The sequence below is a fragment of the Poecilia formosa genome, unplaced genomic scaffold (assembly GCF_000485575.1).
Source record: "Poecilia formosa unplaced genomic scaffold, Poecilia_formosa-5.1.2 Scaffold3, whole genome shotgun sequence".
NCBI classification, from domain to species: domain Eukaryota; kingdom Metazoa; phylum Chordata; class Actinopteri; order Cyprinodontiformes; family Poeciliidae; genus Poecilia; species Poecilia formosa.
The window spans coordinates 1,908,691-1,922,729 of record NW_006799942.1 but is presented as its reverse complement, the minus strand read 5'-3'; the positions used below and the strand labels follow the sequence as shown (position 1 = coordinate 1,922,729).

The following is a 14,039-nucleotide window of genomic DNA, read 5'->3' as shown; positions in this document are numbered from 1 at the left end:
CTCACCTCTGTAAATGTTGCCTAATGCTGCCTCTGTGAGGTTTTGTAGCTTGGAAATATATAAGTATTTTGATATAAAGTCATAAGGAAATTTTTCGCAAAAACAAAAAGAAATAACTGTTTCCCTGCCCCAGACCAGATTTTCTAACTGTGTATTGCAAAGATTCTTGACCCCTTTGCTTTACAATAGAAAACATGTTCCTTTCTCTTAAGAACATTACCACAGAAAAACTTAGCTTAGATGTTTTAACAAAGATGTAAATATAATTTATGTGTTTTTCTGACTCTCTTTTTTAAATGCTGTAAGTCCAGAGCATTAGTTTGCTGTATTTAGCATGGTGTGACATCATAAACCGGTTCCAGTTAAACCTTAAGCTTTATTTTTTGTTGCACAACCCACAATAACTTTCATAGTTTTTTAGCTTGTGCTGTTTTCTTTCCTAAAGAGCTTTATGACTGTGAAACACAAAGATAAGTAGCTTCACCTTCCCTGATCAGATTTTGTAAACTTTAGTTGGACGAATTATTAATTTTTGTTGATTTTAAATGCATCGCATATTTAAAGCTATGCATATTTTTATGTGATATATTTTTTCATCTGGTCTTTAATGTTTTTTACTCACTAACTAAAAGCCAATTTGTAGGTGATGATTTGTTGTTTTACTTTAAAATTAATTGGCTTTAGAAAAACAACTTGCCAAGTAAACTGTGGATCTGACTCTTGTTTTGTCATCCTCATTGTTATGTGCAGACACTAATTTAGGCTAAATACTTATTATAAATAATTTCTGAATGTTAATCTGAAATCAATACAGCTTTATTCAATTTATGAAAGATTCAAATAAACAATGTATTTATTCAAGTTTTAGCAGTCAATAATGATGAGGCAATATATTTAATTAACAATGAAACTTTCAAATTTAACATTATTCACTTCAATTTACAAAACACTTTAAAATTCTAAGAAAAAAAGGAAATAAACTCCACAAGCTTCACATAAACAAAACTTTAAAGTTTTTCATAAAATAAAAATACCAAAAGCTCAAACAAGAGGTAAAAAGTGAAGGCTGAGCTCTTTTTTGTATTTCTTTGACAGGGTGAGAGTTGAATGCTGTGCGTCTGCATTGTCCTCTGTCACTCATGTTACGGTAACGTCAACAACTGGTGCATTGCTTGACTGTCAAAACAAGTTTTTTTCACACTCTTGCGTCAATGGAAATGAACAAATGATAACATTGAGAATGTTTAGTGGTCTATTTAAGATAAACAAAATTAAAATGGATAAACTGATGGCTAGTTTTTACATTTTTGACATGAAATATGAAAAAGAGGCTTTCGTTTTCACTCGTCAGAAATTTGCAGTTCACATTATAATACATGAGTTTGTCTCGGCACCATAAACTTTAGCCATGGATTTTTAAGATACAGGTGATAAAATGTATAATAAGCTTGAGTTTTTGCATGTAGTCTTAGCGTGACTTCATACATGTTCTGTCAGTACATCAGTGTGTCAACATACCTGCACAATCTTTGTTTACAATAATTTAACTTAGTCCTGAACGTCTGACTCAGGTTTCTATTAAAGCTGTCAGACAACGAACAAGTTGATGATAAAGGCGATTAAATGTGATTAAGAAACTAAGAACACCATCATTTGTCTTGAAGGGTGTGTCTGAACTTTAGCAACATATAAAATTTTTTACAATCTGTACTGATGTCATCCAATCTGAAAATATTGATGTGCTTAACATAAGTCTCAACCTCCAAACTTCAGATCTATTTGTTAAATTGAAAATAGACTTGTTAAAATGAATAATCCCACAACAATTAGCTGTAATTCAATGATGGTTTTTGACATTTTATAAACATTATGACATTTGGCTTTGTTGGGCCCTGATTAAAGCTCCCCATATTATTTTATTTGCACATTATATTGGAACAAACTCCTACATCTTGACTTTTATCTAACGTAAAAACATAGTAGTCGTCCATGGGTTTGACATTTGCCAGATGTGGAAGTAATCACAACTCAAAATCCAGGACAATTTCAAATGGCTGAAATTGTCATTGCCATGAAAAAAGAAGACACTCAAATTTCTAAATGAAACGTCAAACAGCAGTGAAGGTATTGTGTTTCGTGTGTACTGTTGAAGCACAGTTTTTGAATTGGTACAAATAAGTTCTGACACCTGCAGTCAAAGATATAAGTGAAGCAACAGGGAAAAAAGGATGGACACTGTAACAGTATCAGTGACGCTGACACACACTTGTTACACTTACACTTGAGTCACAACATCCATTTCTATTAGGTAACCCAAACCACGTCAGGACAATGTTAGCCCAGATAAAACTTAAAAGAAACACACTGTACCAGCTTACAGAAGCAAAACAGAAACTGTTGTTTTGTTCTTTGTTCTCTGCCATTATGTCTAGATTTTAGTATCCTACCAATTGCTGCCAAATTACTAAGAGGCAAAACAACTTCGCCACAACCTTCTTTTTGAAATTAAACTGAATGATATCTTTCAGTTGTTCCTGCCTTTTAAGAAGCAATAAATGAGGTTTATCATATCACTTTCTTAATGTCTGTGGTGCCACCAACCTCGTCTCAGATTTGAATGTTGACTCTTGTAATAAGTGTAACAAGTGTCCCGCATGCCCTCTACTGCGCATGCGGGACACTTTCAGGTCGTTTACCCGTTCACACTGCAGAACGCATCCAGGTCGCATTTACTGGCAGTGTGAACGGCCCTGGCAAAAAAAATCGGAATTGCTAAAAAAACAATCGGAATTGGGTCACTTCAGGCTTCAGTATGAACGCACCGTTATATTACACAGGTAGTAAGCCCAATTTTTTTCATATGAGAAAGTGAATTGAATTGAATTCGCCAATGTGATACTTTGGAACTTTCTGAAACACAACTATTTGTGATCTGCAATATTTCTGGTCAAATTCAAGTCTGCCTCACAATGCGCTGTCTAGTTGGTGTATCTGTCAAAGGTGTTATTATGAGCTCTAAATATTAAGTATTTTATAAGTTAAACCCTCTAACTTTCAGGCTTTTACATTTGAAGAATAAGAATGATATGTTTTGTTACACAATATTGCACAATATACAAAATATATGTTAAAATAAAAAAAAAATCTGCTCTTTTAACTCCTGAATTAATTCAGGAAATGAAAATTATATTCCTAATGTTGCTGGGCAGAACGAATGGGGATGTCAAGTTTATCTGGGTTGCTGTTACCCTGTGGAGCCTCTTGGTGGCGCCACTGCATCTGATTTTGACTTTAAGCAGCTGATGGACATGAACACAGTTTTATAAATGAATAATGTGTTTAGTCTTTATTTGGGGTTGTTATCCTCTGGGGTGTCATTCGATACAACTTTACATTTTTTTAGCCAATTTTCCTCTCATGACGATCTTCCGAGTTCTAAGACTGTCGCTTGTGATAATGGTAACTGATCCTCTTGTAGTGTGAGGTGTGTGACTCACGACTGATCTGGTCCAGTCGTAGAACGTCGGGACCGCTCCGATCTAAAATCGGGCACATTCAGCATTGTTTTGGCCGGACTATCGCCCTGACTGGAAAAGAGAACGCAACCTGTTGAATGTGACAGGGAGCCAATCAGAAAGCGCCGTGACGTAAGCACGGAGGGGAATTCCAAACAGCTGACATATCGCGCAACTGAGAGCCCGGTTTAGTGCATAGTGCAGCAAATAGCTCGGCTGTTACTCTTTTATCGCTTAAAATGAGTCCACAAACTGTTACTATTGTTTCTACATCGTCTTCCGTGTTTGTTTATTCTAAATTCACGTATGTATGTTGGGGGTTTTAAGGGATTTTCTTCTGGAACCGCGATGTTCGTGAGTGAAATGGTTCGTGTCGGTTTGTGTGTGGTCACAGAGGTTTGCTCCTGTTGTCTCAACCACTCCCCTAACGCTCTCTGACTTTGGTCTCTATGGTAACATTTACACAACGTTACCATAGCTGTAACGTTTTCAAAGTAAGATACAGGGTGCGTTCACACTGCAGCCTGAAGTGACTCAATTCCGATTTTTTGGCAATTCCGATTTTTTTGCCGGGACCGTTCACACTGCCAGTAAATGCGACCTGTATGAATTCTGCAGTCTAAACGGGCAAACGACCTGAAAGTGTCCCGCATGCGCAGTAGAGGGCGCAATAGCGTCAGCGTTCTCAGTGTTCTGCCAACCGCCATAAAAAGAAGAAGTGCTCAGTGTTTGCGGAAGTAAACATGGAGGCTAATGGTGGAGCTTAGCTTATATATTTGAAGTTGTTGCCCGGCCGAAGCAGCATATTAACAACTTAATCCTCATATAATCCGTCATGATTGTTGTTTTTCTTCCCACTTGCGCGTATCAGGACGCAGAATAGTGAGATTTGTTGAGAAACAGTGACGTGACGTTCAGTTCGGATGAATGCGACCTGGACGTTAGGTCGCATTTGAATCGTTTACGTATCGGATATGGGTCACATTCGAAAAAGAATCCGACCTGTTCTGTTCACACTGCCATGAAAAGATCGGATACAGGTCGCATTACGTCAAAAAATCGGAATTGAGTCACTTCAGACTGCAGTGTGAACGCACCCACAGATGCTGCACCAAAACGAACATTTTATTTTCATGAAAATTTTAACTCTCGATAATGACAAATTAATGGGAGCCCTGAGCTTGTTTTTCTGCAACGAGACGGGCCCATCAGGGAGTGATGAGACAATAACACCTGATGCTTATGCACAGGGTGCCTGGTCTCTCGCCGCATATCATGCAGAGTGGGCTTGGACTGTGGGAATCACCTACCGGGATAAATCCATTCTCCTGTCTCTTCTCTGGGCCTTTTCCCCTTCACAAAGAAACTTTCCAAACACATCTGATCTGTTTCTTACTCATGTTGCTGCTTGTGGGCTCAGTGTTGGCACTTAAGAAGTAACCAAGAGAATCCGGTTAAAGGATTTTCAAAATAAATTATCCTTGAGACTCATAATACATAAAACGGAAATATTTAATTATATCTTGTGCGGCCCGGTACCAATTGGTCGACGGACCTGTACCGGTCCGCGGCGCGGGGGTTGGGAACGACTGATGTAGAGGAGGCATTTCATTTTGGAGACAGCTAAACTAAATGTTGACTGTTTTTTGTAACACAGAAGACAGGATTGTGTCTAATAATGTAGCAGAAGAAGAGGTAAATTTCTCAAACATTTTGCCCTCCCCATGTGTTATAAAAAAGTTGAAAAATAAGAGTGAAATGCGATTCAGATATAAGCAAAAACTTCAAGTAGACTGAATTGATGTAGGTTGAATCAGCTGATCCTCTTTTAAAGCAGTTTCCCAAACTTTTCCATGTCACCAAAGAGGATTAACCTCTGACCCCTTTTTTAAGCCCACAGATACAAAATATGTAAGAAACATAAACTTTTATAATGTTTTTATTCATTATTTAATAATTATTACATTACAAACATGACATAACATGGCTGTTGTGGAGATGAAGGAGTCTTCATGAATGTCTATTACTGTTGTCATGAAAAGTCATTTGGTAAACAATGACACTTAATGCAAAGTTGCTCTAAAAGTTGCCTAGAAAGTCTATTAAAAGTTCAACTTTGCATTAAATTGTCATTATTTACAAAATCATGCAAGGCCATTTGGTCAAAATGTGCTTAACAAGTCAAAAACAAAAGAAAAAGTCCTGATGAAGGAGCTTTTTAAGTATTTGGTAACCAATAAAATAACATATCTGCCTTTATTCTGACATTTAGCAAATACGAGAAAAAAAAAGTGAAAATGAAAATGAACATTTAGATTTTTGATTTTCCATCAGACAGTGTGGAAAAAAGGGCTGTCTTCTTTTATATAGTGTACATAAACTTCTAGTTTCAACTGTATCTATGAACTGTTTGTTCATGGCTCCCTCCAGATCTAAGACTTCTATTGGTTCACCAAGCAAAGTCAAATGGTTTGGAGGTATTTCATAGGCCTTTACATAACCCTGAATTCAACCCAAGAGATACTGTACTGAGCAATGCAAACAGGAAATCTCACCCAACATCAGTGTCCGACCTCACAAATGCTTAAATAAGACAAGTCAAATAGTTTGTCACCTGTTGTTTAGCTTTTTGTAAATAGTTTGTAGAGAAGTTGTTCATGTTTAATCTGTATATGTGTGCAGGACTCGATGCTTGAAACTGCCAGTGCTTGAGGGCACACCTTCTTGTACTGTTCAGAGATAGCACACCTCACTCGTTAGGTATTTGCAAACAATACTTTCTTAGTATTGTTTTGCCAGTTCTTGATTGTCAGGAAATGTTATGCAAGCATTTCCTGATAGTCAAGTACTGCCACTCTACCAACAAGGTATTATCAAGGTCTAGTTGTCCTGCAGCTCCTTAAACCCCCAGCCATTAGATGATGGGAAATACAGACAACTGTACAAACACCAGCAAACATCTGTTCAAGGAGAAACAAAACACACTAACACGTGCAAGATTTGGTCATTGGTCATTAGAAAAACATCACACTATTCATACACAGTAAAACATTTTCCTGACATTTATTTGGTAGATGGGTTTGGAGATTGTTTATTATCTTTAACAAGCTTATTTATAAAGCGATAAATTATCTTTCTTCACAGAAAAAAATATTTTAAGCAAAACTACTTATAATGTTTCAGCACTCTTCCCACACAAAGCTTCAATGCAGCTTATGTAAAATGTAAAAGTGGTGGCTTTTTTTTGCAGGGAGTAGAATTTCATAACCCTGAAACTGGGTTGGTCATATCTCCTTTGTTTACATAGAGCAAGCCCAGCAAAGTAGCTGTCTTTGACTCCTTACACGGTTTGTATTAAAAGGTGCCATCTTTCTTAAAGCAAAAACAGGTTCACACACCCTTATCATCAAATGAAGGCCAAGCATTTTTATTAGATCCTGTGCAAATAAAAGAAAAATGGGAAAAACAACATAACTGTCTGGACTAAAATGGTGTGGAATATACATATCATTTATATGTATGTAAATGATATGTATATGATATGATATGACAGAATTTGTCTTTTATGAGGCTGATTAAAAAGCAGCCTCATAAAATAAACCATGTTTATCACCAATTACTCTTATTAATAATAACTGGACATTCTGTTCCATTGTGCAGCATAAAAATGTAACTGCACCCAACTTCCTAAAAGTTTATCTTACTTGATGTTTTCTATCTTTTTTTGTACTTAGACCAGTGTTTTTAGGCAGAATTGCATTTCCTTAGAGGCTACAACAGCTGACAGAAGAAGAATGATTTCAAACACCTCTTCCTTCAAAAGCAACCACTCTGCTAAATTTATTGAAATTATGGTAGCAGGTCATATTGTGGCACACTTATGGAGAGTTTTTGTGATTAACTTTAATTAACTTTATCATTAAATGCATTTGATATTGTGAAATTAATGACAGGATCTATATCAATGTTATTTTGACCATAAAAACTGAAGACGTGTTAATTACTTTCGGATTAAATTATGAAAACACCCCAGTCACGTATGATGTTTGAATATTCAATACATAAAAACAAACATATTTTGAGATATACTTTCAGTTCTTTTGTTCCTCAATAACTGACTCACAGTTTGACTGGAAGGCTCCACCTTGCTGAAACAATCAGGTGGAGCCCTATCTTTAAAAAACAAAGGATAAAAGGAAGAAATGACAAAGATTCAGCACCAAACGGACGTCACCACCAGGAGAGCTCGGGAAATCAGGTACAGAAAATATTTAGATGTAATTTTTAATCAATTGTGAATTGTTTTTCAATCACATTTATAATATTTGAAAGAATTTCTAAATGTGAATCATAAAAACAGTTATTAGCTTAATATATATGTTTTGAATTTAATTATACATATGAGAAGAATAGTTTTTTGTTGTGTCATTATCAGTTTTGTTGGGGATGTTGTTGGAGAAAGTATAGTCATTGATAATGAAAACTAATTACCGTGTTCAAAAGAGATGCTTATAATTCATTAAGTTAAGTACTTTTAATATTACTTTGGTGTTTAACTTTACTTAAAAAAAAGATTAATCTGAAACATAATGTTATAATGGGATTAAGTTTTGTAACTGTCTGATCCAGCACAGTTTGTTAAATGCTGTTATATTTTTGGCTTGTATTTCTGAAATTAATGCTTCTAAAATTTGTTAAGAAATTTCTTAAAACTCATTTTATGTCTCGCAGGTTTTGAAGTTCTGCATAAGCTTTGGAAGAGCTTTTGTCCGTGAGATCAGGGATGACCAAGTTGGCTGTGTTGTGTTTCCTGCTTCTGCAGACTGGAGTTGAAGGATTTAAAATATCAAATATTGTTTTTAATCATTTTAACGGAGGCTCTTTAATTCATGAAGTGATCACAGAGAGAGCAATCCTAAATGTCACTCTACAGGTGTGCCGTGCACTGGCTTTGTCTGAGGGAAAGACCTTCTCTTTTCCTGTAAGTATTTAAACTAAACCATTAAGTTTTACTCTTTTCTCAATTAAAATTACATTGTTGAAGCAAAAGAAACACCTGAATTTGTGTGTATGTGTGCAGCCACAACCTTTCTCTGCTGGGGCTGTAGCAGCTGCATGTGACGCATCGAAATCAACCAAAAGTTTCATCGACACCATTGAGAGGATCCAGAAAAGTAACCACCAAGTAGACAAGGATTATGTGTTGAGTCCAAGTCATCACTGTGATGATGAAAGCATAGCAGCAGGACAGTTTCTCATTACACTTGGCTTAACAGCTGTGAAGGCTTCCAATAAGCAGCAAAACTTTGTTTTAGCGACATCAATTCTGGGAGAGATACTCCATACCTTACAGGTATGTCTGCTACAGCCTTGATATTGAATTTTATTTTCTTACTGTCTAAAACTGTCACTCATGAGAAATTATCACTTGGCATTATTAGTTGGTTGGGGCTTCGTTGAACCTGCCAAAGGTCTATGTTGATTATCTTCACTCTGCTGCCCACTTGTGGCAGGAAAAGTCACAAAAAAGCTTGTTACTTCCTTTGAGTCAATTAAGCAGTAGTATGTTTTGTTTTGAAGGATTTCTACAGTCACACTAACTGGGTGGAAATAGGCAACACGTTCCCAAACTCCAATCTGATCAAAACAAATGCCGATGTTGGGAAAATAGCAGGTAAAGAAGGTGTTCTTTTGCTTTGTGTGGATTTATGTGTTTATATTCAAATACACTAAATCTAATGTCGATCTGCAGACATAACAAGACCAACTTGCCGCAGTTGTGATGGAAAGGACTGCCGCAACAATATTTTGGAGGATATTTTAAAGGAACAAATTCTTACTTCGGGATATTTTTCACTTAATCCATTTTCTACAAAACCAGCAGGTAAATATTTGGTTGTCAAATAGTAAATCAATGTAGTTATAGTTTACTCTGCTGCCCACTTGTGGCAAGAAAGGTCACAAAAAATGTTGCACATATGAAAAATGTGTCAACAACTAAATATTCTTTGTGATTTGCATGATGATGAGCAGGAAAATGCAGCCATGGAGGCTCATTTGATCGAACAAAAGGAATTGAGCCTACAGGTGGAATCAACAAAGATTCGATTGACTCTGAACACGGACATCTTCACAACCAAGCAGCAAACTTGGCGATAGCAGCAACCAGTGAGCTGCTAGAGGACGTTCGCAGTGCTGCAGGAGACAAAGCCTTCCTTCAGTAGGAAGTTGTTTATTTTCTCTTTACTTGAATTTCTTTATAGAACAATAAAAAACAAATGAACAGCTTTTCCTCTGCATTTTGCTTGTTGCACCTCAGGATGATGGGACTGTTCAAAGGGAGAGCCCTTTGTTTTTGCGTGGACACGACAGGAAGCATGGGGGATGACATTGACGCAGTGAGGACGGTCACATCATCGATTATTGACAGTAAAGTGGGAACAGAAGACGAACCCTCAATTTACATTCTCATTCCCTTCAATGATCCAGGTAGAATCCCAGTGTTCAGGGCTGAACTGGATTTTGTTCCTGATAGTTTCACTTTCAGTGTTCTGAATTTCATTTACGGTGAAACAGTCATGACAGAAATTATTCCAATTGTTTTCACATGATTTATAGTCATTGTATTGCCAACTGAATAAAGAAAAACGGGAAAACAACATAAATCCAACTGTGTGGGGTAGAAGGGTGTGAAATGTACATATCACTGACTTCTATTTGAATCACAGAATTTGGGCCTCTGCTTCAGACAACAGACCCAGAGGTTTTCAAGAGTTACATCAACTCACTAACGCCAAATGGAGGTGGAGATGCTCCAGAAATGAGCCTTTCTGGACTTCAGGTGATCCGATTTATACCATAGAGCTGATTATGTATGAGAAGCAAAAAAAAAAAAAAAGTAATTTCTTCATACAGCTGGCTTTAACCGGTGCGCCTCCCAATTCGGAGATCTTCGTTTTCACGGATGCAGCAGCTAAAGACGAACACCTGAAAAACACAGTGCTGGCACTTATAGAGCAGACCAAGTCTGTGGTGAGTATGTCTCTGGTCATGCACTAAAGTCCTTGTTTTCAGTAATTAATGGAGCGATCGGCTCCGTCGCACTTTGAACTACCGGCAAATAAACGGTTGCTTGCATGGCCACTAGGGGGTGCCATGACCACAGTTTGAGAAAGACTGGTGAAGAGCTTTCTAAATGCATTAGGTTTTTTTCTGTTTCTAAAATATTTAGCTGCATGATTTAGAATTTAACAGTATATTTATTTGTGTGGATATTACATACTAGTGGATATTTATGTTTGATAGTTTCTCAAGCTAATGTATTGTCCCTTTGCACGTGACGTCAATATCTTCTAAACTCCGCCCACTCCGCCATGACGGACCTCATAACCAAAGCGCTCTGTCAGGACTGTCAAAAAACGCACATCTGGTATCCTAATATCGCCTTTATTTAGTTGATTTCGCAGTAAAAATTGTCAGAGAGCTGCGCTGTCCATCATGGCGCCTCGAATGATTAAGCGACGGTCAGTGTCTGTACATGAGCTGCATGTCCCCAGGCAGTTTGATGCTTTAAAAAAGAAGAAGAATTATCTCTAATGTTTTAGGTTGCACCCAGACTCAGTAAATGAGGTTTGTGCCCACCTTATTGTGTTTTAGGTGAACTTCATGATAACTGATGTATTTGGCCTTCGCCGTCGGAGACAAGCAGACAACAACCAACAACAGCAAAGTGTTCGGATGTCGAGAGCAGGTGGTCAGCTGTACAGAGACCTGGCTCAGGCTTCAGGAGGTCAGGCTGTTGAAGTCACAAAAGGTCAGCTGCTGGAGGCCATCAACATCCTAACTGAATCCACCAGCTCCTCTCTGGTACAGAATAGCTTTATTTATTTTTGTTTTAATGTTTGAAGCGTTAAGATTTCATATTTAAAAGTGTTATTGTTGCAGGTGTCCCTTCTGCAAGCATCCAGGAATCCTGGAAAATCAGAAAATTTCACTTTTGTAGTTGATGACACAGTAAAAAACTTGACCATTTACATCACAGGAACTTCTGTAGATTTTAGTCTCATTAGTCCTTCAGGTAAATAAATGACTCTGTTATTGGGTTGAGGTGGATTAGTTTAGTTTCAAACATTTTGCTGTTGTCGTTACAAACCAGTGTGTATAAATTTTGAGCTTTTCTTTTCAGGGGTGATTCAAAATATTGCCAACACAACTGGATCTTCAATCATTTCATATCAGTCGGTCGGAAACCTTCAGACTGTGCAGCTGCAAACAGAAGGAGGACTGTGGGAATTACAAATTTTGTCAACCAGTCCCTACAGTGTGAAAGTCGTAGGTGAGACATCTGTAAATATAAGGCTGACATTTTCAGAAGTCCTAATTTTGAACATCTGGTTAATCTATATTTCTATTTGTTCATCAGAAAACAAGTTGTTAATGCCTTAATCACTATGTTAGATTGAAAAATTTGCATGCCTGTTTTCTGTCACTTATTTTTATTTTTACCACGATCCAGTATTTGTAACATTTTTGACCAGATATTGTGATACATTTCCTGCATATATAGATAAAAAAATTAAATATGTAACACTAAGAACTACAATGGCAACACTCAACATAAGATTCAGTTTCAGTTTTCAGTATTCTTTGCAAGAAATTTGTAATCTACATCTTGACTTGGCAAAAATAATTACCATTAAGAAATGGTATGATCGGTTGATTTTTCTGTGAATCATGATACAGTTCTTTATCTGCCTGGCAACAGAGCATATTGAATGCTCATAGGAATATATTACAAAAAAAAAAAAAAAAAAAACAGAAAATAACACTCACTGAGTTTTTGGTTTGTTCCTTTAGAAAATGTCTAAACAATAAATATAATGTAGATGTTATTATAAGCTCCCTAAGAGATTCCTTCTGTTTTTTCGTTGGCTTCTTTTCATTGTATTTTCCTTTTTTTAGGTGAGAGTCCCATTGACTTTCTTTTCAAATTTATTAAGGAGTCAGACAGCCCATTTGGAGGGTTTGATGTGATTGACAATCGACCCACAGCTGGTAAAAAAAACAACACCACAATTCTGACATGCAAAAATTATTCACTTTTAAGTGTAACTGAGCACTTTTTTCTTCTTTTTGAAGGAGGAAATGCCAGTCTGCTGGTGACACTGATTGGAAGCGATGTCGCCACGGTGTCAGAGGTCATGCTGGTTGAATCGTCGGGTTCTGGTCAGGTGAACGGTACCGTGGAGGCCCAGGGTGGAGGAACATTTATCATCCACTTCGACAGGATCCCATCGGTTGAGTTTGTTGTGCTTGCGAAGGGCCAGAACAACAACGGCGTCTCCAGAGCTTCTTCAGGGATCTTCCAGAGACAGTCGGCCACCAGCCTGAGAGCCTCTGGTCTCACTGTCACTGCTGTAAGCAAACCTAAGCAAAAGAAAATTTAAATCAATGGTCCAAAATCTTTTGTAAACAGTTCAATTCACACTACTGTCCACCATGTTTAAATTCCTCTTTTTGTTTTTGTACAGGATGACTTAAATACGGTGTTGGAGCCAGGAACACCTCGATCAGTTTCTTTCTCTGTGATGACAACTGGTGAAGGAGGAAGCTTCACCATTCGAGCCACCAATGACCAAGGCTTTACTTTATCTTTCCCCTCCAGTTTACAGCTGGATCCTGGAGTTAGTGCTAATGGCTCAGTGAGCATCACAGCTCCTGCCGACACTCCATCCGGTATTGGTGTCACCTTGACCATTGAGGCCGTGGCTCCTGGAGGTGCAGACAGCAACTATGATGTCCTGCGTCTAACCGTCCTTTCAAAAGTAACGTCTCATTTTGTTTTCTATGCATTCTGACATCATTGAGGGTAAATATTGATAATATTTTCCTGTCACTCTCACAGGTGACTGATTTCACTCCACCAGTGTGCCAGCTGCTCAGTCTGCAGTCCAACTGCTCTGACAACTGCAGCCGGTCAACATGGGAGCTCTCTGTCCAGGTCACTGACGCAGAGAATGGGACGGATGTGGACAGCGTCAGTCTCAGAGAAGGCAGCGGCACGTTGAACATCAGCACAGCAGCTGATAAAACAACTCTAGTGTCTTATGTGGCTTCCTGCTGCTCACCTGATGTGCAGCTGGTGGCTGTGGATCAAGTAGGCAACGTGGAAATCTGCAGTTACTCTGTCCGCGCAAATGTCACTCAGGCTTTAACAACCAGCCCTGTAACAACCAGCAATGTAACAACCAGTCCTGTAACAACCAGCAATGTAACAACCAGCAATGTAACAACCAGCAATGTAACAACCAGCAATGTAACAACCAGCCCTGTAACAACAGCTGTCACAGCTTCCTCTACAAGAGTTGATTTCTCCGTGTCTCTTTGCTTTGGTTTCTCAGTCCTGAGCTTCTTGCTACACTCTCTGAGACTGTGATCCTGAATTTTACAAAACAGATTACTGGTGATGGAAATGCAGTAAATATTATGTTCACTCTGGTGGCAGGTATTATATAATCCATACCT

At 37.8% G+C, this 14,039-nt stretch overlaps 1 protein-coding gene across 3 annotated transcripts in view; it reads left to right on the top strand.

The window, feature by feature from the left end:
- Nucleotides 1–7,622: 7,622 nt before the first annotated feature.
- The window catches only part of LOC103139593 (von Willebrand factor A domain-containing protein 7-like), a 24,791-nt gene continuing 18,374 nt past the window's right edge, over nucleotides 7,623–14,039 (top strand). The window contains exons 1-17 of one of the 3 annotated variants that reach the window (XM_016672751.1): nucleotides 7,623–7,773; nucleotides 8,247–8,496; nucleotides 8,596–8,868; nucleotides 9,096–9,189; nucleotides 9,268–9,399; nucleotides 9,549–9,735; nucleotides 9,835–10,004; nucleotides 10,244–10,356; nucleotides 10,431–10,547; nucleotides 11,172–11,381; nucleotides 11,460–11,592; nucleotides 11,701–11,850; nucleotides 12,477–12,569; nucleotides 12,654–12,931; nucleotides 13,046–13,339; nucleotides 13,420–13,725; nucleotides 13,801–13,958. In XM_016672751.1, coding sequence (XP_016528237.1) covers nucleotides 8,299–8,496; nucleotides 8,596–8,868; nucleotides 9,096–9,189; nucleotides 9,268–9,399; nucleotides 9,549–9,735; nucleotides 9,835–10,004; nucleotides 10,244–10,356; nucleotides 10,431–10,547; nucleotides 11,172–11,381; nucleotides 11,460–11,592; nucleotides 11,701–11,850; nucleotides 12,477–12,569; nucleotides 12,654–12,931; nucleotides 13,046–13,339; nucleotides 13,420–13,725; nucleotides 13,801–13,950 — 2,898 coding nt within the window. In that variant the 5' untranslated portion in view covers nucleotides 7,623–7,773; nucleotides 8,247–8,298 and the 3' untranslated portion in view covers nucleotides 13,951–13,958. Of the gene's footprint in view, nucleotides 7,774–8,246; nucleotides 8,497–8,595; nucleotides 8,869–9,095; nucleotides 9,190–9,267; nucleotides 9,400–9,548; nucleotides 9,736–9,834; nucleotides 10,005–10,243; nucleotides 10,357–10,430; nucleotides 10,548–11,171; nucleotides 11,382–11,459; nucleotides 11,593–11,700; nucleotides 11,851–12,476; nucleotides 12,570–12,653; nucleotides 12,932–13,045; nucleotides 13,340–13,419; nucleotides 14,020–14,039 lie in introns of all 3 variants that reach the window. The other 2 variants (XM_016672744.1, XR_001662436.1) reach the window with 2 other exon arrangements.